Source organism: Eublepharis macularius, chromosome 7, assembly GCF_028583425.1.
Source record: "Eublepharis macularius isolate TG4126 chromosome 7, MPM_Emac_v1.0, whole genome shotgun sequence".
NCBI lineage: Eukaryota > Metazoa > Chordata > Lepidosauria > Squamata > Eublepharidae > Eublepharis > Eublepharis macularius.
The window spans coordinates 119,957,022-119,982,417 of record NC_072796.1 but is presented as its reverse complement, the minus strand read 5'-3'; the positions used below and the strand labels follow the sequence as shown (position 1 = coordinate 119,982,417).

The 25,396-nt window shown below is 42.0% G+C and overlaps 1 protein-coding gene across 3 annotated transcripts in view; it reads left to right on the top strand.

Moving 5' to 3' along the window:
* The window catches only part of CSMD3 (CUB and Sushi multiple domains 3), a 922,268-nt gene that overhangs the window by 270,634 nt on the left and 626,238 nt on the right, over positions 1-25,396 (top strand). For all 3 annotated transcript variants that reach the window (XM_054984891.1, XM_054984890.1, XM_054984889.1), the window contains exon 4: positions 5,965-6,159. In XM_054984891.1, coding sequence (XP_054840866.1) covers positions 5,965-6,159 — 195 coding nt within the window. The remainder of the gene's footprint in view (positions 1-5,964; positions 6,160-25,396) is intronic.

The following is a 25,396-nucleotide window of genomic DNA, read 5'->3' as shown; positions in this document are numbered from 1 at the left end:
CAGCACACAAGATTGAAAATATCAAATCTAAAATAGCCTAAAGAAACACAGCAAGCCTGTTACAGCTGTCTGCTACAAAATCTACCCCTTCACCAGCCTCCCCCCCTCAACAAAAACAAGTATTTCCCTGTGAAAATTAGAAGCGATGAGGTCCTTTGTATAGGTTTGCCAGGTCCTCTAATTGCCCCAGTGGGAGGCTGAGGACCTGAGGTTTACTTGTCTTGTGGCCCCAGCATGCTTCTCTCACACCAGTGCAATGACATCACTTCTGGCAACACCACTACACTAGGGGCAGGAGCACGGGCACACTTCACAATGGGCTGATTTGGGCCTCAAACACACCCAATTCGGCCTGTTTGAGGCCCAAACATCCCGCTGCAAAGCACATTTGTGCTCTCAGTGTGGTGAAATGGCATCACTCCTGGGAATGACGTGCTGCCCCCGAGAGCGCACCCAGGAGGCCCGTTCCTGCACCCTTCTCCCCTGCGAGTCAGGTGAGTGGTGGTTGGGTGTGGAGCGTGAAATCTTATGGGATCCCTACCTCTGTACCTCTTTAGGCGAGCCATTCCATAACAATGGCCTCACAAACAAAATATCTTTGCTGACCTGAGGAGGAGCAGAATTTTCTAGCAGAGGGAGCAGCTGGGGGAGAGGAATCACCTGAGAAATGCAGTCGGCACATAAGAGTATATTGAGAGATGAGATTCATGAGATTTGAGAGTCCCAGGCCTCGAGGGGCTTTCATGGCAAGAGCCAACGCCTTGAATTGGTCTCTGATACAAATAGGTAACCATTGCAGATGATAAAACACAGGTCCAGCTGGCTAGTACCTAACAAAAGTGTCACATTTTGTATTGTCCACAATGACAAGTTTTGGCTCTGCATTTTATCTCCCAAAGCTATACAATAAAGCGTATCGTATACATCACCAAAGAATTACAATCTCCACTTTTGCTATCTGGACAGAATTCCTGCAAATGCAAATTTAACGTCTCCTATTTTGTTCTACTCATCCCAATTTATCAGTATGACCATAAGCCATATGTTGTTTAATTGGTAGACTAATCCCTTACACATTTAGTGGATGCCTAATAGGGGGCCAATTTTAATCATTCAGGGTCAGTTTCAATCATTGGGACAACAAGTAAAGTACATTTTGGTTCTGGTGCATTAGTAGGAATTGCAATAACCATTTTTTTGCTTTTAACAGTTCAGACCTCAGAATGGCCATTTGCCAAGTCTTGGCAATTGGGAGTAGTGTGTGAACTGGGCGCTCACACAGTCCTGTTCCTTACTGTCTCTACTGGCACACATAAGGATGGGAAAGAGTGCATGAGATGATAGAGGAAGAAAGAGAAAGGGAGTGGAGGATGGCAAGCTCCTCCAGTCTGACAAGCCGTGTTTTGGTAAATGGACAACATGATGTTTCAGCAGGGAATGGAGGCTGATTTTTCTGAAATTGCAAGCCGTCTTCTGCTTCCTTTGGGATCTCAAAAAAAGCCTCTGTATTGATGGCTTGATAACATCCACACTTATTTAAAACGTACTTGATTGATTGAGTAATCAGTTAAAGGCCAGCTGATTAATCAACTAAAAATACTTTTAATTAGTTGACAGCCCGGTTTCGAAGGAAAGATTTTTGCCTCATTGAACCTCAATTGTTGCCATGATGGGAAATCTTTCAAATGTAACAGAAGAGAAATTGCAATTCTCATCATGGAGTTTCCACCTGCTTGATCTGTGGAATTATACAAATGTAGCAAGCGGTATTATGGATAAAGAATGGATATCAAAAGCATGTGCGTGAAGCAATTCTCACTGAAAATACATAAGGGATGCTCAAACTCGTGAGGGTTCGGATTGCCTGGTACTCACTGGGTGCAAATATGTCACTGATGTATTGACTGATCATATCAACAAATTGGCAAGCCTTTCATTGGAGGGGGGAGGCAAATGGCTGCACGACACACACACTCAACTTTCATGGGTATGTGTTGTCTCTTGCATTCCAACGTTATTACTGCACAGACATCATTATTTTCTCCACAACCATGTTTAAATCTGTCTTCCGAAATGAATTACTTTAGAAGAAGTTTCTACCTTTTGTTGTTATTAATGAATTCTGAGTGCTGCAACTACTGCTGCTGCTGCTACTAACAGCTGTGAGAAAGGTCCTCAATGGAATCCAATTATATGGGGACCTAGGATGCAATGATGATTTTAAGAAGACTGTTATTTTTCCTTTGAATTAAAAGATGGATCGCGTTTAAGGTATTTGTGTATAATGAAGAGTTTGTGCCCAATGCACCCTAGTAAACATTTCTGGTGCAAAATGAATGAAGGCCTTCCTCTATATTTGTCTTTTCCTATCTTGCTAAGGCATTTTTAGCCTGTCAGGGCTGCTACTCCAATACATTTTCCCGGGCCAGTTTGGCTAGGGATCCTGATGGTGTTTTGCCATCTTCTGGGCATGGAGTAAGGGTCACTGGGTGTGTGCGTGTGGGGGAGGGAGGAGGTATTTGTGAATTTCCTGCATGGTGCAGGGGGTTGGACTAGATGACCTTAGAGGTACCTTCCAACCCTATGATTCTATTATTTGCCCCTTATCTGCTACTTCTTCCCAGAATGGTGATTCCAGCAGTCATGAATCACACTGTAGCCAAGCAGCATATGTTCTTCTTCATACCTTCATCTTACTCTCATAACAACTCTACAAGGAAGGTTAAGTTGCCGGATTGTGACTGGCCAAAGGTTATCCAGTGAGCTTCATAACAGAGTGGGGATTTGAACTTGGGTCAGCCAGATCCTAGTCCAACACTCTAATCAACACAACGACAGCAGGGGTAGTAATTGTGTCCTCTTGGATATGCATAATACTCGTAGCCAAAGATTTCTTTACCTACTGTTAGCAGTGAAACTGCTTGTAAGTAACAGCACTTACTTAAAACAGAATCTGGAATATACAAAGGAATATTGATTATGCATCAGGGCTGAATGATTACACAACCTGTTGTTTACTGAATTAACAAATACATTCTTTTAACATATTGGCAATTATATTGAAACAGAACCTTAATGAAACAAGGAGGAAATAGAAAGTAAATGAAAAAATAAATATTGTGAGCCAAGGATTCAAATAATGGCAACTAGTCTATCATAGCCATGTAGTGTAGTGGTTAGAGTGTTGGGCAAGGACCCAGGTGATTAGGACTCAGTGTCCCAGCCTGCCATAAAGCTAGCTGGGAGATCTTGTGGCAGTTGTGAGGATCTCTGTTGTGAGGATAAAATGGGAAGATAAGCTTCTTAAGCGCTATGGAGGAAAGACTTGGGGAGAGGGGGCCTGTAGATAGCTATGCAAACTTTTGCCATATGATTGCCAAAAAATATTTTTTTTAAAAAAAGCATTGCAAGCAATTTGGTGGTAATAAGCAATCAAATGTGCCAACAAGTAATACATTTGCATATTATTTCAGAGGTTATGATTAGAGATGGGCACAAACAGCAATACGGACTAAAAAAATCCCACAAATAGCCCAATCAGCTGTTTGCGAACAAGCTGTTCATGAGGCCCCATTCTAAATGAACAGGTGGTCGTTGCAAGCCTTGTTCGTTGCTGTTCGTCAAGCCAGACAGTATGGCACCTGCAATCAATTCCCTTGGCAACCGGAGGCAGGGACTGCCTGAACTCTGTCTGAACTCCTGCAGTTGCCCTGGAAACCCCCATCTAAGCCCAATTTAGCTTGATAGGCAGGTCTTCCTTTCAAGTGCGGAGCTCCAAATTTGTTACAAGGAAGCAAAGAGTAAGGGGGAGGGGGGCTCCCAGCTCTGGTTTTGCAGACAGTGGAGAGGGAGACAGTTGTTGGCATTTTGAGAGAGAGACAGGGAGAGTGCATTGGAGCTTGAATTTTCTTTGTGTATTGTGAGATAGGGATATACCTCTGCAAGTTCCAGGGCTGCTGCCAGGCTCTGGGCCAAGCTATTATTTATTACTGATACCTTTCCTGCTGCCTGCTCAGGTAAGGTTTCTGGAAGTGGTGTGGTAGGGATCAACTTTTTCAGGTTCCAGGGCTGCTGCCAGGCTCTGGGGCCAAGCTATTTTTTATTATTGGTACCTTTCCTGCTGCCTGCTCAGGTAGGGTTTCTGGGAGTGGTGTGGTAGGGATCTTAATGGCTGGAGGAGAGCCTGCTGGCCCCCACGAACAATGAACAACGAACATGTTCATGAAAAGGTCATGTTCGTCAATGTTCATTGTTTGTTGTTCATGGATGGCAACGAACAATGAACACCATGGTTGTTGTGGGTTTTCCGGGCTGTATTGCCGTGGTCTTGGCATTGTAGTTCCTGATGTTTCACCAGCAGCTGTGGCTGGCATCTTCAGAGGTGTAGCACCAAAAGACAGAGATCTCTCAGTGTCACAGTGTGGAAAAGATGTAGGTCATTTGTATCTACTCAGGAGGGGTGGGGTTGAGCTGAGTCATCCTGTAAGAGTTTCCCAGGGTGTGGAATGCTAATGGCGGGAGGCTTCACTGTATCCTGAGGAGGTTCTTTTGCATATGGATTGGTACTTGATGTGCTAATCTTCTCTGCAGGGCTATTGTCGGGGATAGAATGTTTTGTTAGCCTGGTGTTTTTCAGAACTGGAAACCATGCTCTGTTCATTCTTAAGGTTTCTTTTTTCCTGTTGAAGTTTTGCTTATGCTTGTGAATTTCAATGGCTTCCCTGTGCAGTCTGACAAAGTAGTTGGAAGTGTTGTCCAGTATTTTGGTGTCCTGGAATAAGATACTGTGCCCTGTTTGAGTTAGGCTATGTTCAGCCACTGCTGATTTTTCCGGTTGTCCAAGTCTGCAGTGTCTTTCATGTTCTTTTATTCTTGTCTGGATGCTACGCTTTGTGGTCCCGATGTAAACTTGTCCACAGCTGCAGGGTATACGGTATACTCCTGCAGAGGTGAGGGGGTCTCTACTGTCTTTTGCTGATCGTAGCATCTGTTGTATTTTTCGGGTGGGTCTGAACACTGCTTGAAGGTTGTGCTTTTTCATAAGCTTTCCCATCTGATCAGTAATTCCTTTGATATATGGCAAAAACACTTTTCCTGTAGGAGACTGTTTTTCCTTGGTTGTTTGATTCATCCTGGGTTTGATTGCTCTTCGGATTTCATTTCTGGAGTAGCCATTTGCCTGAAGTGCGTGGTTTAGATGATTAATTTCCTCAATGGTTTGCCATTGCCTGCCTCTGCAACCCCGGTCTTCATTGGACGTCTCCCATCTAATTACTAACCGAAGCCAACCCTGCTTAGCTTCTGAGATCTGATGAGATCAGACTCACCTGGGCTATCTAGGTCAGGGCCATTTTACTGTAACATTGCATATTTTCAGGACATATGATTTGGTAAATTCTGTGCAGGTGTGTGTCTGCATTTTATAATAAAAAGTGTTAAAACTGCTCATATTTAATTACATTCAATGGCCTCCAAAGCAAGGAAGGCAGACAGTAAATAATGTTACAGTGCTGATTGTTATAAAGTTGGGGAGGAGGGGTGTAACATAATTGGCTTGTTGGTTACTTCAAATAAGCTAACTGTAAAAAAAACACAGATACTGTCAAGGTTTTTCATTACCTACTAATTGGTTATACTTCTGACCCTTATTTTTCTGACTGTAAAAAAATATATGAAAGCAGTTCAAAAGGTTAATTATTCTAAATGCAGTTCTCTTATCTGTCTTCAGTACTAGTAACCCTGATTCGTCCCTGTGGTTTCTTCTTCACTGTTGCCTTAAAATACTTCTTAATTTCTTTAGCTGGTATGATTTGACACTGGTTGTTTGCTTTCTTGAACTGTAATTCACTGTAAAACTATGTAGAGCTCTTCAAACTCTAACAGTCAATGGTGAATGAGCTCGTCTTTTTTATCTCTGTGTACACTGCGCTTTGTCATGATATATCATACTTTTCTTTTTTACAGAATTACAGAGCAGTTCTTGTGGAAATCCTGGAGTTCCACCCAAAGGCGTCTTGTATGGTGCAAGGTTTGATGTTGGTGACAAAATCCGGTACAGCTGTGTGACAGGATATATTCTGGATGGACACCCCCAGCTCACTTGCATAGCCAACTCAGTAAACACAGCATCCTGGGATTTTCCAGTTCCTATCTGTAGAGGTAAGATTAATTATGATCCTATAAACAACATCGAACATTTTAAAGTACAGTTTTGTTTATATATTTATTTAAAATATTTATATACTGCCTTTCTACCCAAAATAGGGCCCCAAGTAGGGTTTACAGTCCACCACTGGGGGCGGGGAATTCCCCGTTCCCACTCTCCACTCCCTGCCGCTGCTTACCTGACCAGCGATGGGGGGAATTCACCTCCTGGGGCATGCTCCCAGGCAGCGTGGTGCGGTCCCAGGGACGCAGCACACTCCTGCATGCTGCAGTGGCCTGATTCAGCTAGATTTGGGACAGGTTGGGCTGGATTTGGGGCAAATTTGGGCATCGGGCTGGATTCAGCCCGAATTGGGCTGCTGCACACAGCAGCAATCCCATGCTCCACACAGCCAGATTTGGGCCAATTTCAGGCACCTCAGGCTCCAATTGGGCCCAATTTGGCCCCCTGTGGAGTGTGGGAGCACTCCCAGGGCAGCACATGACCTGCACAGTGATGTCACTTCCCAGAAGTGACATCATCACATGGGCCAGGAACACGTGCAGTCCCTCTATGCATGAGATAGAGAATGGAGATCTAAAAGGCTGCTGACCTCCCGCCCAGTGTGTCAGGGGACCTGGCACCCCTAGCCCCAAGGTGGTGAACAACAAACATTAAAACATTTAAAACATTAAAATAACATTTAAAAAGGTATATATAAATACAATTAAGTACATACAGACATACAAACACACACAACCAGGGAGGAGGCCAATAAGAGTTTACTGAGACTTTACCAAATGATACAAAAAGTCTTCAACTGCTGGTGGAAGACAATGACAGAAGGAGACAGGAGACACTCCTTGGGGAGGGAGTTCCAAGTTTCAGTGCCGAAACGAAGAAGGCCCTTTCTTGGGTTGCCCACCCATCTAGCCTCTAATGATAAAGACACCAGAAACCAGGCTTCCAAAGATGACTGGCGTGGATCAGTGTTCCAGAGAATGAACAAATTTAACTTCCTCATACTGGAACAGAGCATTTTTCAGTAATTTAAATTTCAGCGCTCCTACTTCGCATAATACACATAATGCTCTCAATACATATGGTCACCATTTGGTGTGAATACGGCAATGCATTTTTTTCCCGGTAGCTTTGGTACTTGCAATTGCACCCCTACAAAAAAATCTAGTTTTTTAAAGTTGGGTTTACTGAAGTCAGAAAAAACAGGTTAATTAATTGGCATTTGAACGTATTGAGAGGACTGTACGTAGTGCCCTCTCCCAGTACTTAGGTAATTAATGACTTAAAAGGGCTTCATTGATACATAGAAGTGTGTGCCTTGGAGCCAGCATTTTATTTTCATGATATTTAATGTTTATTCATAAATGTATATAAACGTTGTTTTTCAAAGCAAAACTGAAAAGTTAACTGTAAGTGAAATATTGTATATATTAATTAATCTAACTGGTACTATTGCAGTGTGTTAATACACTCCTCTGAACTATTATACTACCATGTATTTATTTCAACAATGAAAAAGGAAGACATTTATTACCATATTTGATTTGACAAACTGATCAATCATCTCATTGAAATGAGTTTGTCATAAGCCAGTAAAAAATATTACAAGGAGAAATGTATTAGGCATAACAATATGTCAGTTTTAGTCAACAATGGGGCTATTACAAATTCTTTGTGATGGTTAAAACTGTCAAGCTAAATGGCTATTATAAAACAAAGCCATAAAATCACTTACACTGTGTATGTAAGTACAGCCGTAAAAATATTTAAAAGGCTAATTTGTGACCAGTCTTACTTTTCACTAGCAATTTCTCTGTTTTAGTGGCTCTGTATGAAAAAAAATACAATCACCTATACAGTTTGCACATATATTTCAATCGTAACTCTTTTCTCTCGGTTAAGACAGCATACTTGCTTCAGATAATTTTCAAGTAAGTCAAAGTCCAGCTAAATGGATCTGAATCTTCAGATGGCTTTGGTCTATTTTGGCAAGCTGTGATATTTCCCTTTAGAACTGAAAAGTGAGCTAGATTGAATAATGGAGTGACACTTTATGCTGAGGTGGTGAGAGAGCATAATGCTATGAGCTGGAGACCAGGGCTTAGTAACACCCAATGGATCTTGCACTAAAGTCAACTGGAGAATTAAGCATATACTTCCTGAAAATCTAGGGTCTGGATTCTGTTTTGTCTGCTGAATCTCTGAAGAATACTACTTGTTCCAGGGTCGCATCCACATTCACCCATTACCCGCATGTTTATCGGATATCTTCCATTTGCCTCCAATCCGCGATTTTTTCCTCTTCGTTCACATTCCTGCTTCCAATCCGTCTTTTTCGCGCGTCCCTCCGGTCACACGGCTGCTCGAAAACCGCTTTTTTGGGCGGGACCTTTTTATCCCGCCCATTTTTTAAATTTTTTTTAAGCGCACTTTTCCGTTATTTCGATCTTGCCTTATAAAGAAACATCATTGAAGATAATGATGCCTCTCTTTCCCCCACTGACAGCACTGATGGCTCTCTTCCGTTTCTTTTTTGGAAATTTGGAAGCATGTGGGAAGCTTTCATGGGCATTTCCTATGTAGGACAGTTCAGTGCCTGAATTTTACTGAAGTTTCACTTCCTTGGAGTGTCATTATTTCAATATTTTGTAATTTCGATATTACAGTAATATAAAATAAAAAAAATAAAAAACAGTTAAAAAGGTAGTTTTGCGAGTCCGTTCTGAGGATGGATTCACCCCAAAATGATTTTTCAAACTACCAGATTTGATTCAGAAACAGCATAATCAATAAATCCAATGCTATGAAGTCAAAAACAGTCTTATGCAGACTACGGAGCACTTGCAAGTTGAATCAGCCAATAGGAACTCTCGGAACGGCCGGAGAGACAGGAAGGGGGGTGGTTTTTAAAAAAAACGCGTAAATTGCGCACTGGCCCATTCACGGCCACCGTGAAACTCCCGTTGAAAACCTGTGACCACATATTCAGGAGAAATGCGAATGAAATGCATCTGTTTAATGAGGTAATGTGACCGGCACTCGGGATTGCGTGGGGAATGCGGGGAACATGCGACTTAGAAGGAGTAATGTGGATTTGACCCAGGAATGTAGAATTCTGCTCTGCAGTCCTGAGCAAAGTTATATCCTTCTAAGCCTATTTAAGTCAATGGGTTTAGAAGGAGGCAATTCTGCTTATGATTGCACTGCTGATTTTCTATTAGTATATCTGCAAAATGGTGATATATGGCAGATCTCATTATTATGTTTGGTTGTTCGCTTTCGATAGCTTAGGTGGGTAGCCATGTTGGTTTTCAACAGAACAGCAGGATATGAGTCCAGTGGCACCTTACAGACCAACAAGATTCTCAGAGTGTAAGTTTTCAAGAGTCAAATCTCCATTCTTCAGACTCTTCTTCTGACTCTTGCTTTTAATACTTTTTTTTTGTTTTTGATGCTTCACTAGCTGAGTGTGTGTAAAGCTCTGACTCTCAAAACCTTACACTCTGAAAATCTCATTGGTCTCTAAGGTGCCACTGGACTCAAATCTTGTTATTCTCTTCGGTTAACATAAGAGAAGAGTTACTCTGTTGCATGGTTGCATTTTTTTTCTTCTCACATTCTAGTTTTTCCTGCTGTGTCTCATTTTTTTTGTTTTTTCCTCCCAGTTAAACTCTAGAGTTCTTATAGTCAATACATTTTCCAAATCCTAAATAAAGTTATTTTCTATTTTTGAAAATTACAGTGTGAAAAGATAGCTTGTGCACATGCAACATTTGTTGCATTGAAATTAATAGCATGACCGGTATTGCATGTATTTGTTTATACAAACAGAAGTTAAATATGGCCTTGGATTGTTACCGAGGGCCATACTTCACATTGCATTGTCGACAAGTTCACTCTACTTAGAAGCCATCTAAGGATCTCATTTTAGTTGAGAGTGACTACGGGCTGGGGAGGGGGAGCTCCAGAAATTTCAGGCCAGAAATGCCACTGGAGGAACAGATTTGGGCCCTTTAGTAGCATCTAAATAGAGTTTCCATAGACAACTTCCATCTGCCATTTTGCTGCATGTCACCTGGGTGAACCTGTCAACAATATAACATGTCATTTGGCAAATCAGGTCAGAACACAAAAGAACATGAAGGAGAGCAGTGAGTCCAGCTAAACTCTATATTATACATTTGTGTACTATGAAAGTACGTTTTTTCTTAAACACATTCTGTTTTAGCAGAATCCTTCTTACTTGGAACACACACTGTGTTATTTTGCTAGAGGTCACAGAGGGTGATTTTAACTCTAATGAGCTTATTTCTTTTCTCCAGTTTCTGATGATGATTCTCCTTGATTAAATCATTATCTATAGGAAGTGGGTGCAATTTATCCCTGTCCTAAATCTTTCTATAGTGTGTTTATTTCTTTTAAATATGCATACACATCCTACCCCTCTACCAAACGTGATATTCCAGTTGGCTTGAATATATTTTTAATTTTGCCTTATATAACCTTTTTTAATTCAGGAAAGAACATTTTTGCGCTCTCTTTCTTAAGCTGAATCCACATGTCCTGGGATCGCGGTAAAGGTTCGCTAAACTTCCGGTATAGTGTCTTTCTAGCGCGATTTCTGACTCATTGCACGATGAGTCAGAAATCGCGCTAGAAAGACGCTATACTTCTGGGAGTTTAGTGAATGTTTGCCGCAATGCTGGGACGGACCAGGATGTGTGGATTTGGCCTTACTGTCTTTCTGTTTCTCTGTGGATCTGCATAAGACAAGTGGGCATTTTCTCCATTTCAAGATAATTCTGATTTTGTATTTGCCTGTGATTTGACAATCCCTTCCTCAGGTAAATAGTACCCCAGACCTCTTTTAACATGTTAGAAAGGACAGAAAAGGTTTATTCTCAGCTCCGTACATTATACAGTGTATATCAGAGTGCAAAGGGCAATCCGAATGAACTGAAACAAAACAAAACAAGCAAAAACAATCTGATTGCTTTAATTGTTCTGTGCTAAAAACTGAAATTACACTGAGTCATACTAGTCATATGTGGACTGTTTGGTTATCTGCCAAATGTTTATTTATAAGTGTGGAGGTTACACACTGAATCTGCAAAGACAGGGAAAGAAAATTTGATAGGGTAACAGAGGTACTGGATGGGTAGAGTTGCCAACTCTGGTTTAGGAAATTTCTGGAGATTTTTTTTTGGAAGGAGGAAGCCTGGGGAGGGTAGGATTTGGGGAGGGAAGGGACCTCTGTGGAGTATAACGTCATAGAGTTCAGGCTCCAAATAAGCCATTTTCTCCAAGCAAGCTGATCTCTGTTGTCTGGAGATCAGTTGTAATTCTGGGAGATCTCCAGGGCCCACCTGTCCAGGATCACAATGCAGAGGCAGGCAGTAGCAAACCACCTCTGAACATCTCATGCCTTAAAAATCCTGTGCAGTTGCCATAAGTTGACTGTGACTTGATGATACTTTCCACCACCAGCAGAAGCATCGCCCTTTGGTCTCGAAACTGAAATCAGAGTGCAGAGAAGTTTGTCTCTGGCAATGCAATACCATATTGATTTAATTTCTACTTGTTCATACGCTGATAATTCATTCTTATGAGTGTAGCAGGCTAAACATTTATGGGTCTACGTATATCATTTGGCTATCCATTCATATATTTAGCTTTCTAAGGTTTGGATCTATTATTTCATAAAGGAACTAGCTTAGTGGACAGGGAAATGCAGTAGGGATATTATATCTTAGCTTCAACAAGGCAGGTTATATAATACCCTTCATGTTCTCTGGAGAGGTGGCATATACATTTTCTAAATAAACAAAAAAAAATCCTTAGACTAGGAATTGTGGACTAGAAAGAATTTCTAAAGATATAAATGTAAGTAATAAAAAGCTTCATATTACAAAGTTCTACAGCAGTCAGGTCAGAAGAAACCTATGAAGAATCATAAAAGGTCCAGAAAGCTTGCCATGTAAGGAAAAGAAACCACGTGTTAGCAGTTACAAGCAGGGCTTTTTTTCAGCAGGAATGCGGTGGAACGGAGTTCTGGAACCTCTTGAAAATGGTCACATGGCTGGTGGCCCCACCCCCTGATCTCCAGACAGAGGGGAGCTTAGATTGCCCTCCGTGCCGCGCCACTCTAAACTCCCATCTGTCTGGAGATCAGGGGGCGGGGCCACCAGCCATGTGACCATTTTCTCCGAGGGCAACCCACTGAGTTCCACCACCTCTTTTCCCAGAAAAAAAGCCCTGGTTACAAGGTAGAAGAAAACAAATTGTTAATCTGATCACTTGCGGACAATCTACAAAGACATAGACTAGATTAGCTGGAGCCCTTTCAAGGAAATGGTGGTATTCTCTGCTGTATTACTGAATATTTAAAAGTTTATTTAAAAGCCATCTAGGATTTAATTTAATTTATTATATTTATATTCCACCCTCCCCACTTTCGCAGGTTCAGGGCGGATAACAAATACAAACACCATTAAAAACATTTAAAAACATTAAATAATACATTTAAAAACATTTAAAAACATTAAATATTACAGTTCATGCTGCATAGTGGTTCATACATGTCTCTGTGTTCGCATAGGGGTGATGGTTTAACCCCCCCTTTACGGGGGGGCACTGCCTGGCGTCAGCCATATGCCTGGCGGAATAGCTCTGTCTTACAGGCCCGGCGAAATGCAAGCAAATCTTGCCAGGCCCTTGTCTCTCAAGACAGAGCATTCCACCAGGTCGGGGCCAGGACCGAAAAGGACCTGGCCCTGGTCGACGCCAGGCGGGCCTCCCTAGGTCCAGGGACACTTAAGAGATGTTTTCCACCAGAGCGGAGAGTCCTCCAGGGCTCATATGGTGAGAGACGGTCCCTCAGATACGTCGGTCCCAGTCCGCGTATCCGGATGGTTTTTATATATGCCTTTCTTTCCTTTGATATTGCTATCCAGATGAATTAGACAGGATTTGTCCACTGCAGGAACCACAGCACAAAAGCCACACACACTTATACACACACACAGATGCTGGGATACTTTTATATTATTCATATATGCAGGGCTTTTTTTCTGGGGAAAGAGGTGGGGGAACTCTTACCTGGGACAACTCCCGGGAGAAAGTGGTGGGCCTGTCAAAACACGTGCACGCATGCAGCACACATACACACTCCTGGGACTGCATGATGATGTCACTTCTGGGAAGTGACATCATCACGCAGGCCGTGGTTGCACCGGGAGCATTCCTGTGCTCCATGAGGGGATCTGATTCGGCTGGGAAATCCAGCCTGTAATGGGCCACTTTGCCATGGGAGAGCACTCCCTCACCTGGCAGTGGCTGGATCCAAGCCATTTCAGGTCCAGATTAGGCCAAAATGGGCCCCAAATGGCCTGGATCTGCCTGGAACAGACTGCCGCTGCATGGGAGAGCACTCCCCCACCTGGCAGGGACCTGAACCTGGCCATTTATGGCCCGATACAGGCTGTTTTGGGCCCAAAGTGGCCCAGAACAGGCTGCTGCCACACAGGAGAGTACTCCCCTGCCAGGGCCCAAAATTGACAAAAGTGGCCCCAAATGGCCAGGATTGGGCCACTGCCGGGCAGGGGAGTGTTCACCCACCCAACAGAGACCGAATCCTGGCTGTTTTGAGCCCAATCCTGGCCACTTCAGGCCTAATCCTGGCCATTTTGGACCCAAATTGGCCCCAACAATCATTGGACCCGAATTGGGACCATTTGGGGCCCGACAACAGTCATGTGGGTATTTTAAAAAGGTGCCGGAACGCCGTTCCTGGGCATTCTGTCTCAAAAAAAGCCCTGAATATATGTCTACACATCAGTAATAAGTAGCCCAGTGTAGTAATAAACAAATTTATTAATTATTGATATTCTTGTCTTGTAGAAGAAATAATAACCACTGAGAAGTTTCACTTATTGCTACTAGCACTGTTATTGCTCAAGAAAAGTATGTAATTTTATTGAAGATGCACAAAAATGTTTCCTTGACGGTAGAGCCTTGTAGATTTATTGTGTTGTGAAGTGGTCAATTACATTGCTCATAGCCCATGACCAGTTTTTAAATACATTTTTTCTTTCCTGACATATTAATTTGATTGGAGCATTTTAAACAATGGAACTTGACAGGGGCTTTATCGTATCACCTTTTCCTTTTGAGGTACTATAGAGACTGCAGACTGCGACACACGGTAGAGTGGTTGGAATGATTCACGGAAGGCTAATAAATAAGGTCATAGTTATATATAATATTGTCACTCTGTAAAGGTTATATTAATTAGATGGTTTGATAATCAGGGATAATATTCTGACTTATAATTTTAAAAGGTTGTTCTATTTCTGGATAGCAGTTATACTGTGCTGTTGCTTCAGTTCAAGAAGCATTTATATTCTAATGAACTTAGGAAGCTGTTATCTTCTTTGCTAAAACATATTGAGTGTGATCCATCTATTCATTTCAATATGAAAGGAATGTGGATTCAGTGAGATTTAGAAGTATTTAACTTTGGCTGGATTGAGGCCTTCGTATTATTGTTTAGCAGCCAAAGATACCAATTACCATTTGCAGCAGCCAAAATATATACGGAAGTAAAGGGAAGAAATACATCCTTAAAAAAAAAAAAATGAACTAAATGTGGATTGCGTGGTTTTTAGGATTACCTTGCACAACTGCTTTTTGCAGGAACTGCAGTGGGACCACACAGCAAACAGAGACATCAGCTTCTTTTATAAAAAGTACTTCAAGCTGTCATATTCTACAGGCATATAAATATTGGGTTTCAGTTAAGGCACATTAACTAAACAAACTGTACGCAGAAAGCTCTCATCCAAGTTAGAGAACCAATAACTGTTTATTTATCTAAAGAAATACATATACTTAAGATTAGTGGAGAGAGAGAGAGAACTAATAACTAATCTAACTAGCTAGGATGGCTTTAGATTGAATGTAGACCATCTCTCTCAGCAGGAGACACCATGCTACCTCACCTGGTGCATTCAGGGAAGAAGAGAGAGAAAAAGAGGAGAGAAGGGAAGGAAGGAAGTTCCCTTGGCAGGAAGGAGACTGATACCAGCCTGTCTATCTAAATGACTCTATGGTTGTTGCCTCCCTTCTGCTCTACTTTCAGTTCTGAAGTTCTGAGCAAGAGACATCACCAGTCTCTTCTTCCAACAATAAACGCCACAGATTTATTGGTCTTCTTATTTGTCTGCACTGGCTTGGATGCTATAAGGAGATGGGTTTTTTCCTTGCTTTCCCACAGACCAGGGTGTTTTCATGCAGCTCCTGGATCTCCCCCATCTTTTCTCCTTCTTTCCAAATCCTGCCTGGCTTCAATGTTCTTAGAAAGATCACAACAAGGTCAAGGTGGCACCGAAGTGGATGGTAAAGTCTGGGTTTTCTCTGTCCTGCCCACACCAGTGCTATTTTCCCTGTGCATTTCTGCACAATGCGTTTCCCTTCAGTGGCTATTTTCTATCTCTGCAACCTCTGAAGTATTTTTAAAGTTTGTTTAAAGCAGTAAGTAACAACCTGTAATTGACATATATAATGTTGTACTGATATTTTCATTACAGATTTTTTTAAAAAAATAGACTTGAAAAAGCTTCTGTGGCTTCTGTGGCAGAAAATGTGTTGGGACGCTGCATTGCCAATGCCTTGGTTTGGCTGCCTCAGTGGCAACAGGGAAAGCACTGGAGATCATCACTGTGTATAGGACTCTTTAAACCGGTTTGGGTGAACTGAACAGTTCTGAAAACAGGTCCCAAATCCAGCCCATGTTGACCAGCAATTTAACCCCTCCTCCTCCCCCATCATGGATGGTTTATCATGATGGCCTGAAATGTCTGACTTTCCCCTCTTTTTATTTTCTAATATCTGGCCCGATGAAGAATACCATTACAGGTGATTGGGTTGGGCTTAGTAAAAGGTATTACATGGATTGTGGTTTTGGGCTTTTTGAATTCTCTCTTAAATCCTTGGGGAAAGGCAGTATTATGTATATAAACATATGCTCTCAGAGTTGCATTAAAGAGGTCTTTATTCCATACAACCAATGTTTAAGCCACTTAAGTCTTGACCACCAGTGTGTATTGCTAACATTCCTGTGTGGCTGCCACCCAGGCCACAGATCTGTGTTGTGCTAACCATGTTTGCACAGGTACCAACTGTTAAATCATGTGTTAAGTACATGGAACTGTGTGATTCCACCCCCCCCCCCAATCTATACATGTACAAAATTATCTATTTACAATTAATGCGAAGATACAAAATGAGCAACATAAATGCTAACAAGATGTAGAACTGATACAAGAAAAGCATCAGTATTAATCTTAAATCCTTGGAGAACGGTAGAACCCAGTGGTTTTTCAAGATCTGGTACCGTTTTATCATTTCAACATAATGAAAATGTAGAGCATTTTTGTATGATAGAATTCATTGCTTTATTTGACTTATGCAGAATATGTTACCTTCACATGGTCACATCCTATATTCTGAAATACACTCTAGTAATGAAAGACCAGCAGATTTCTTCCAGTAGTGTGGCATGGCCATCTGAGCTGCTATTAGTACATTTCAAAATCACTTTCTTCCACAAATAGGCCATCAATACTCACAGCAGGTCAGCTGGGATGCTATACCAGATTTGTTCTATGTACAAAAAGTTCCATGTTCCAAAATATCATACTTTTATCCTGTCTTCAAAATACTCAGTATAGAATTGTCCAAAATGCTTCAGGTTATAGATAAATTTTCCTTTCAACATAGTAATGTGGTACTACTAACAACATATTTTAAAAAAACACTACTAACGTTTTTCCCCCCTTTTTTACAAATCCAGCATCATATTTTAACCAAGCCTGAACCTCACAAAGGAACCGAATGACACCCAGTTGCATTCAGATGGATGCACACTAGCAGAGTGGAAAGTAGGAGGATATTAGCATCCTAAAGTCTTTGGGCAGGGTTAGGGTTAGCTTCTCCTCATTTGGTATTGAAGGAAAAGTGGAGATTCAGGGCCAAACTGGATGTGATGGCATCTTTGTGGCTGCCAAGAGGACACTGCCACCACTTTAAAGTTGTTTAAAAATACAGCAAGAGCCTGATGCTGATCAGGCCTGAAGCTCAGAGCCAAGCTACAAGTGACGCCTGACACAGGTTGGACACTTGTCAGCTTCCCTCAAGTTTTGATGGGAAATGTAGGTGTCCTGGTTTTACAGCTTGGCTCTCCATTACAACTGCAAGTCCAGGATGCCTACATTTCCCATCAAAACTTGAGGGAAGCTGACAAGGGTCCAACCTGTGTCAGGCGTCACTTGTAGCTTGGCTCTCAGTTGACTGAGGCACTCTTATCCCCTCCCCCCCTTATCAAGTGCCAAATGGCTGCACTGCCCCCCCCCCTTGCAACTGTTTCACTTGAAAAGACTTGTGTGTGTGTAAGGGTGGTGGTGGGGGGAAAGCTGCATGTTGCAGACCTGATATGGCATTTTAAAATTAATTTTAAATGGTGGTGGTGTCTTTGTGGTGGCCTCAAGGACACCATCACATCTAGTTTGGCCCTCATATTGAATTTATTTTTGGGTTTTAGGAAAGCCATTAGGTACAGTATGCCTGTCCAAACTGGAAAAGAGCCAAGATACATCCATTCTCATAAAAGTTTCAAGAGATCTTTTAATAAACCTATTGACCCGAACTTTGTTTCATCTATCATGTGGAAGATTGCAGTTTCATTAACATGATACCCCCATGCTGAAGTGTTTATGCCCTACTCATCACAAAACAGCCATTTGATAAATTTAATGGCAGATTTCCAGTAGATTAGTGGGTACCTATCTAAATCTAAAGCCATCTACTAAGTGCAAAAATAAGCGCTACAGATCCTAGGGTCTCATTGCATGTTACATAACCCTTGTGTCTGCCTCATCCTTTGGAACTGTATGACTGTCTTTGACTTCCTGCTTTTAAGAACTGAATAATTAGTTATCAAATGTAAGCCACTTGTGTTTGTCTGAACAGAATGTTGTTTGGAAAGTGGTGGCTGTGTCAGGCAGTCATAGCAAAATAAAAGTCCACTGGCACCTTAAAAACTAATACGGAAATAAATGTTGTTAATCTTGAAGGTGCTACTTGACTTTTGTTTTATTTAACCAAATGTTAACCTGTTGACTGTGCCATTATTTTAACTACCATCTAATTAAAGGTGCTTTATATGGTAATTAGATACCTTGAGTTGCGTTGTTGCCATCCTTGCCAGGGATCTTTTATTTCTTTCTTTTTGGGACTCAAAACATTATCTTCCATAAAAAGAATAAGATTTGGGTCCAGTAGCACCTTAAAGTCCAACAAGATTACCTGGGTATGAGCTTCGAGCTGAAGAAAGGAGCTTTAACTCTCAAAAGCTCATACCTTGGCAATCTAGTTGATTTTAAGGTGCTTTTCTATTGCAGACCAAAATGGCTATCTTCCAAAAAAGAATGACACTTTACAAATTTTAAAATACGTGTATGTGGTCTCTATCAATATATATAATTCTCAACATGGCCAGATATGTGGATACTTAAATCCAGAGACTGGAGTCATGAACATACAAAACAGATCTTTCTATGAACCTGAAAAAAGCCCAAGGTTTACAGAAAAATCTGGAAAATTAAGGGGGGGGCGGGGCGGCTGTTAAAACTCTCCACATTTATAGGAGCAGTGCCTGTAGCTTTAAGAAACAAATGCCCTCAGTGGCCATTACTAGGCAACCATCATGTTACTGACAGCTGTCAAGCCTTGGTTTCTGGCAGTAAAATGTAGGAGACTGTTCTGGCCTTTGAGGGAGAACTTATTGGGGTCAAACCTGGCAGCAACCACTGGATAACTTACTACCACATGACTTCTTGGTTGATTGCTACTGTTCAACAGCAGCTACTCCTCAAAAAGCAGTGTATTATAGCATAATATAGTGTAGTAGTGAGTTTCAGACTAGGATCTGGGAGACCCAAGTTTGAATCTCTACTCTGCCATGGAAACTCACTAGGTGACCTTGGGCCAGCTACACATTCTCAGCTTAACTTATCTTACAAGGTTGTTGTGAGAATAAAATGGAGAAAAAGAGAATGTTGTAAGCTATTTTGAGTCTTCACTGTGGAGAAAGGAAGGATATAAATGAAACCAATAAATACAGCCCAAGATGGAGGGCATATAAAAGGTAGGCTGTTTGGTAGGTGGGAAGAAGAAAAGTAAGTGGAGAAAAGTGAGAATATGGGGGTTTCCAGAAGGAAGGAACCAGTGTGCGGAGGGGGATAAAGGGGAAAGTGAGGTACCCCTTGCACAATTAGACCATAGTTTTAGCCTAGTGGCTGCCACTGCATGATTAAACCATAGTTTTCCTGGATAGAGATTGTAAGGGAGAGGGAAGGAGGGAAAGCTGAAGCCTGGTTGGCTGTTGGGTGGGAAGGAGAGAAGGAAGCAGAAAAAGGTGCAAGTTAAAGGGACATTTATGGAAGAGAAAGAAAAAAATAGTGAACAGGGGAATTGAGATGCCCCCTCTCCAAATTCCTTGTGGATGCTCACATTTGTGTATCTCTATATGTCTACATTTGATACTAAAATCGTAAAGCAAAAGTATTACTCTTTTGAAGTATTACTCTTTTGGCTCCTGTTTAGCAAGCAATTACCTTACCCATCAGAGCAAACAACAGGGAGAATAGCTGCCTGGCTCTTGTCAGCCTCTTTGCTCAATGATGATGTGATTCCTCTGTTCTCTGCACCTATCTTATAGGGCCATAAAAGAGTCACAGCTTGGCAGGAACCACATGTATTGTGTAACGTGTAATGTGACTCTTAATTTGCACTGAATCTCCCATTATGGAATGACAAACTGATAAGTTTTCTGAAGAGTTCCACACCCATGTCCCCTCTGCACTCGTTTCTTTGTTCCATCTTTTCCATTTCTCTCCAAGATAAGGAGCAAAACATTGGCAACAAGAAAAGAGATATGCTCTGAACTTGCAAGATGAGAGTCCACTTAATGCTCTCCATTAAGAGTCATGAATAGAGATGGGCACGATCCAAAAAATTTTAACGATCCAGCGGATTATGGATTGGCGCCGACGACGATCCCGAATTAACAACCCGTGCCGATCATCTCCCGTTCCCAAGCCGTGCATCGTGGATCGTGGAGGCCAAAGCGGGGCACGCTGGTATTATGTGGAAAGGTGGGTGATGACGGCAGCCACCGGGCCTGGTGGGCACGGGGAGGTGGCGACAAGCCGCCTCCCCTCAGGTCTCATTCAGCAATAGAGGAGGTCTGTGTTTGGCCGTCAGAGCTGCCTATCAGGGTTTGCAGGGATGAGATTGGAGTGCCCATGGCTACAGAACACTCCCTTCCCTCTCAATCCCCTGGGTGTCTTCTCCCAACTGGTGACTGCTTTACTGTTCCGGGGTTGGAAGGAAGCCCTGCTGATCAAGGAAAGCTGAGCTTCCATTCAGGTTTCCAGGGCGACAGAAGGAGGGCAAACAGAGCTCAGGCATTCCCCTGGCTCCGTTGCCAGGGGAATAGATTGCTGGCGCCTGAGTGTCTGGTTCCCCGATCCGAGCCCGAACGCCCCAATCCAGGCCTCTCCCGATCGCTGGATCGTTGGCCGTGGCCGATCACGATCCGCTGGATCGTGATCGCGTGATCGCCATTACCGTGGGTTTCTTTCGATCGTAATGCAGATCGTGCCCATCTCTTGTCATGAACTTGATAAATTCACTTGAAAATCTCTAAGTCATGGAACTCTCCCAAGAGGTGAGATTTGCACCATCTCTTTAGGAATTCTGGAACAAATTAAACACATTTTTATTCCAAGTTGTCTTTGAATAAATTGTTATTGTGGAGGGGCCATAGCTCAATGGTAGGCATACAGAAGGTCCCAGGTTCAATCCCTAGCATCTTCAATTAAAAGGTTCAAGGTGATATGAAAGATCTGTGCTGGAGACCCTGGATAGACTCTGCCAGTTAGACCCATGGACTGATTCAGTAAAAGACACTTCTCCGTGTTACGATTTTTTAAAACCTATCACTTTTGTGTACTGCTCTTATAGATGTCATTTGGGTGCTGGCTTTACAATTTGATTAAAGTAATTTTAAAAATGTCTTTTAATATGTTATTTTATTAATTTGGGGGTTGAACAGTCTTGGGTGCCCCTTTTGAGCAAAAAATATTCATGTAAGTGGACCAACTAAATATTAGAACGTATCGGCCATTGTGACCCGCAGGTTTTTGCATAGCAAAAGTAGATAAATCGGTTATCCAAACTTTTTAAAAATATTTTCCACAATCTTTTTTCAGTGAGGGAGGTGGGGGCAGCGCTAGAAATTTCCACAAAATAGCTTTGTATTTATAAATGTTGCTGATAATTAATTATCTATTGTAGCATTTATACAGCATTCCGGCATTGTTCTAGCATAAAACAATTAAAATTAAGCCTCCAAGGCACTAGCAAAGCACAAGGAAAAAAAATCTTAGTAATAAATGTTTTGAATAAATGCCCCAACAGAGTAAATGAAAATGTGATACTTTTGGAAGCACATTATCGGAATTTTATAATGGTGCTTCAAGGTAGTGGCATAGTCGTTAAATTCTAGCATTGTCACAGATTCCTCCAGGAGAATTCTTCAACCATTTCAAATTGCTTTGAGATGTACAGTTTTGCTCAGGCAATCTAGAATTTTGAAAAGGAAGCAAGAAACCTTAATTTATTTTTCTTCAGAGCCACATATTTGAGATTGTTGCTTTGCCTTGTGATTAAGAAGTCAGAAAATGTCTAGTAACTTAAGGTCACTTTTTCTGATTTAAAGTTGAATGTGCAATAAGTTCTTATACCTTCAAAGATTTATTTGTAGGGTAAATGTCTGAAAAAGGATTGCCTGATTCAGAGGAAACCTATAAATTATTACTCTGTAGGCTTCCCAGTTGACCACTGGTGGCAGGAAATCGCTTGGGGTTTTGCCCCACTGCTCGTCAATTGAGGGTATGTTCTCAGAAAGGCACAATGATGTTGCTTCAAGAAGGGACATCATGGCAGTGGCCATAGGTGTGCTCCTGCACTTTGCTGGGGCCAATTTTGGCCTTAAAGGGGCTGAATTGGTTCCAAGCAAAGTGCAGGAGCATGCCCATAGCTGGCATGATGACATCACTTCCTGGAAGTGATATCATTGTGCCTTGCCAGGAGCATGTGCAAGAAGACAAATCCTGATAATTCCCCTGCCCCCACCCCCTCTGGGAGGGTATAGGGACATGGGAATCCTATTACTTTGCCTCCCAACCACAAGGTGAAAATGCTAGAATACTATGGGGAGCTACTGTGGTAGAACCTCTGCTTTGCGTGCAGAAGATTCCAGGGAGCTGGCCATTAATTTACAGGGAAAAGTTCATCATAGGCCTTAGAGGGGTGTTGGCAGCCAGAAGCAACCAGGTGCAATCCCCAATAATAGCTCTGCCAGTGCTCCAGTTGTCTCTCAGTCCAGCAGGCTCCTAGGCCATTTTATCATCCTTGCCAGGTTTCGTCATCTCCCTCTTAAGTTTAAAGGATCAGGTAATAGGTGATGTGAAAGGGCCCAGAAAAGGTGCTGCCAGTCAGAGTAGGCAATATTTACCATGACAGACCAGTTGCCTGACACAGGATAAGGCCGCTTCTTGTGAATAATCCAGTAGGAAGCTTTCTTGAAAGAAGCACTTGGGTTTACAGCAGTGACTATTTATCCAATTGATTCCTCTCTTGTAGCACATTAGCAGTTCACTCAAGTGTGCTCTAGTTTGGAAGTGCTTTATTATCATGACATTCTTCCTATCTGTTCACAATTATCTAGTAGTCAACACTTAGGAAAACCAGGTTAACTTATTTTGAACTATACAGCTTCATTCCTGATTGGCAGATCACATCGGAAAACAAAAACTTCTGAATGTTTCTGCCATTTTGTCTAAATGGTGCACCGTGTGTATTTTCAGCTGAAAATATGAGTGGTGCCCTATTGAGGCAAAATGGCCACCTGATGTATTGGGAGGATCACTGGTAGCACATGCCACCAGTATGCATGGTTGAATGCCCCAAGTGTAATGATGGAAAAGGGGCATAATGGCTGGTACAAAGGTTTTGGCTGGGTGGAGTAATGAGCAAGAGCAACGGGTTGTTGAGAATGTGTGCTGGAAACACTTCTGAAACAGCCTGATCAGGTCTGCTTTGGATCCCCAACCCAACAGTGTACACAGCGCTGATTGATTGAGATTCCTGTCACTTAAATCTGTTGTTTTGAAATCACTTTTAACTCCTTTTTCTTGTCAGTTGCTAGAACTCTTAAAAATGCCGCCTAAGCTACTTTCTTTACTTCTGTCAGTGCAAGGTGAGAAATGATTTTTCTTTTATGGGTTGAATTTCATAGCAATATGTTATTTAGTATCAAGGGATTATTTTTTTCCAAGGAACTGCATACACACTATTTATTTGCTTGCTCTTTATGTGGCAGGCACTTTATAGTGGTAATAAAATGAGATTTAAATTCAGCCTACGAAGGTAGCATATTCATACAAGAACTGCCCATTCTTCCTTGATTTTTTGCTTGTTCCAGAAACTTTCCAGACCCTTACTATAGGGAACAATGTGATTAAAAGCTTTGAAGTGAAAACATTAAACAGTTAACTATGAGGAATGCAAAAAAACAATTTTTTTTCAGGAACAGTGGAACTAGGTGGCCAAGTGATCCCTGAAATGCAGAAACCAAAGATTTGGTTGGCTCCTACCAGTTTTTTTGCTGTTGCAAGAAGGAGGAAGGGATATCTTGCCGAATTATCCTCCTCATGGCAGTCCTGTCCCATACGACATTTTGTTTCAATATCCCCTGCATTTGGGTTGCCGAACATTCACTCACAAGAGAAAGAAATCTCATGACAGTTTTGGAAGCCCTCTATCTCGTCAGATCTCAGAAGTTAAGCAGGATTAGCCCTGTTTAGTACATGGATGGGAGATCAAGGAAGACCAGGGTCCCCACACAAAGCCAGGAAACGGCAAACCACAGCAGAACATCTCTTCCCTTGAAAACTCTACAGGACCTCCATAAATTGGGTGCAACTTGATAGCATTTTACGCAGCCATTGAGGACCTACAGTTTGCCGTTTTTTAGCGAGGCCTGGGGAAAATGATGAGAAGGTGCTCATTAACAATGTGGTGCCCAGGTATGGATGAGGAGGAGGTTAGGCAGTAGGGTTGCCAACCTCTAGGTGGGGCCGGATGATTTGCCAGAATTACATCTTCAGATTACATAGATCAGTCCCCTGTAGAAAACGGCTGCTTTGTAGGGTGAACTCTATATGTTATACCCTACCAAGATCTATCCCCCTCCCCAGGCTCCCCCACAAGTATCTAAGAATTTCCCAACACAGAGTTGGTAGTCCTAAAAGAAGGCCTGGCCTATATATACTTTCTGGTAGTGTCTTCTCTTTTTTCTTCTCTCCTGCCATTAAACCCCTCCCTCAAATTCCTTCTATTTATTAATTTAGGAGATTTATTAGATTCTTCCTCAGGGAGGCTTCCTATTAAAATATGTTATACTCTCCTGAGTCCTTTACCCTTGTTAGTTCAACCCACCCCTTCCCCAGTATACAACTCCTGATCTTTGGCCTTTGCCTTCCCCGTGCTTTCCTCCTTATTCATCTTCCTCAATGCCTTCTATACTTCCCTTGTCTTCCCCATCTTAGTTTTCATCCTCTATTTACTCACCCCCTATCCTTGAATAGGGTGGTTGGCAGTATGGGTAAGCAGGCTACGAAGTCTGTAGCCTGCCCTGCTGAAATGAAGTTCTAAGTATGACCAGAAAGAAAGAAGGAAAGAAAGAAGCAGCCAGCAGAGCAATAGGATTTAAGGGTAAGAAAGAAGAGGTGTGTGTGGTGTTTGTCTTTGTGTCTGTCTGCACAAAATGCCTCTAGTAGGATTTTGAGGTTATATTGACATCCAGAAGTTTGCCATAATCACCAGCTGACTGTGTTCAGGTCTGAAAAATACCATTCTAATCTATTATATTCAGATGTATCTTATTTCAACAGATAAGGGAGGGGAACCCCTTGGAGTGCAAAGAGACAGTACCCCATTCTCATCTTTCCTTGGACAAATCATGCCAATTATAATGATTTAATTTCCTTTGTTTTTCATATTTCGGAATTTGTGCAAGTCACTTATATACTGAACATGAGTCCA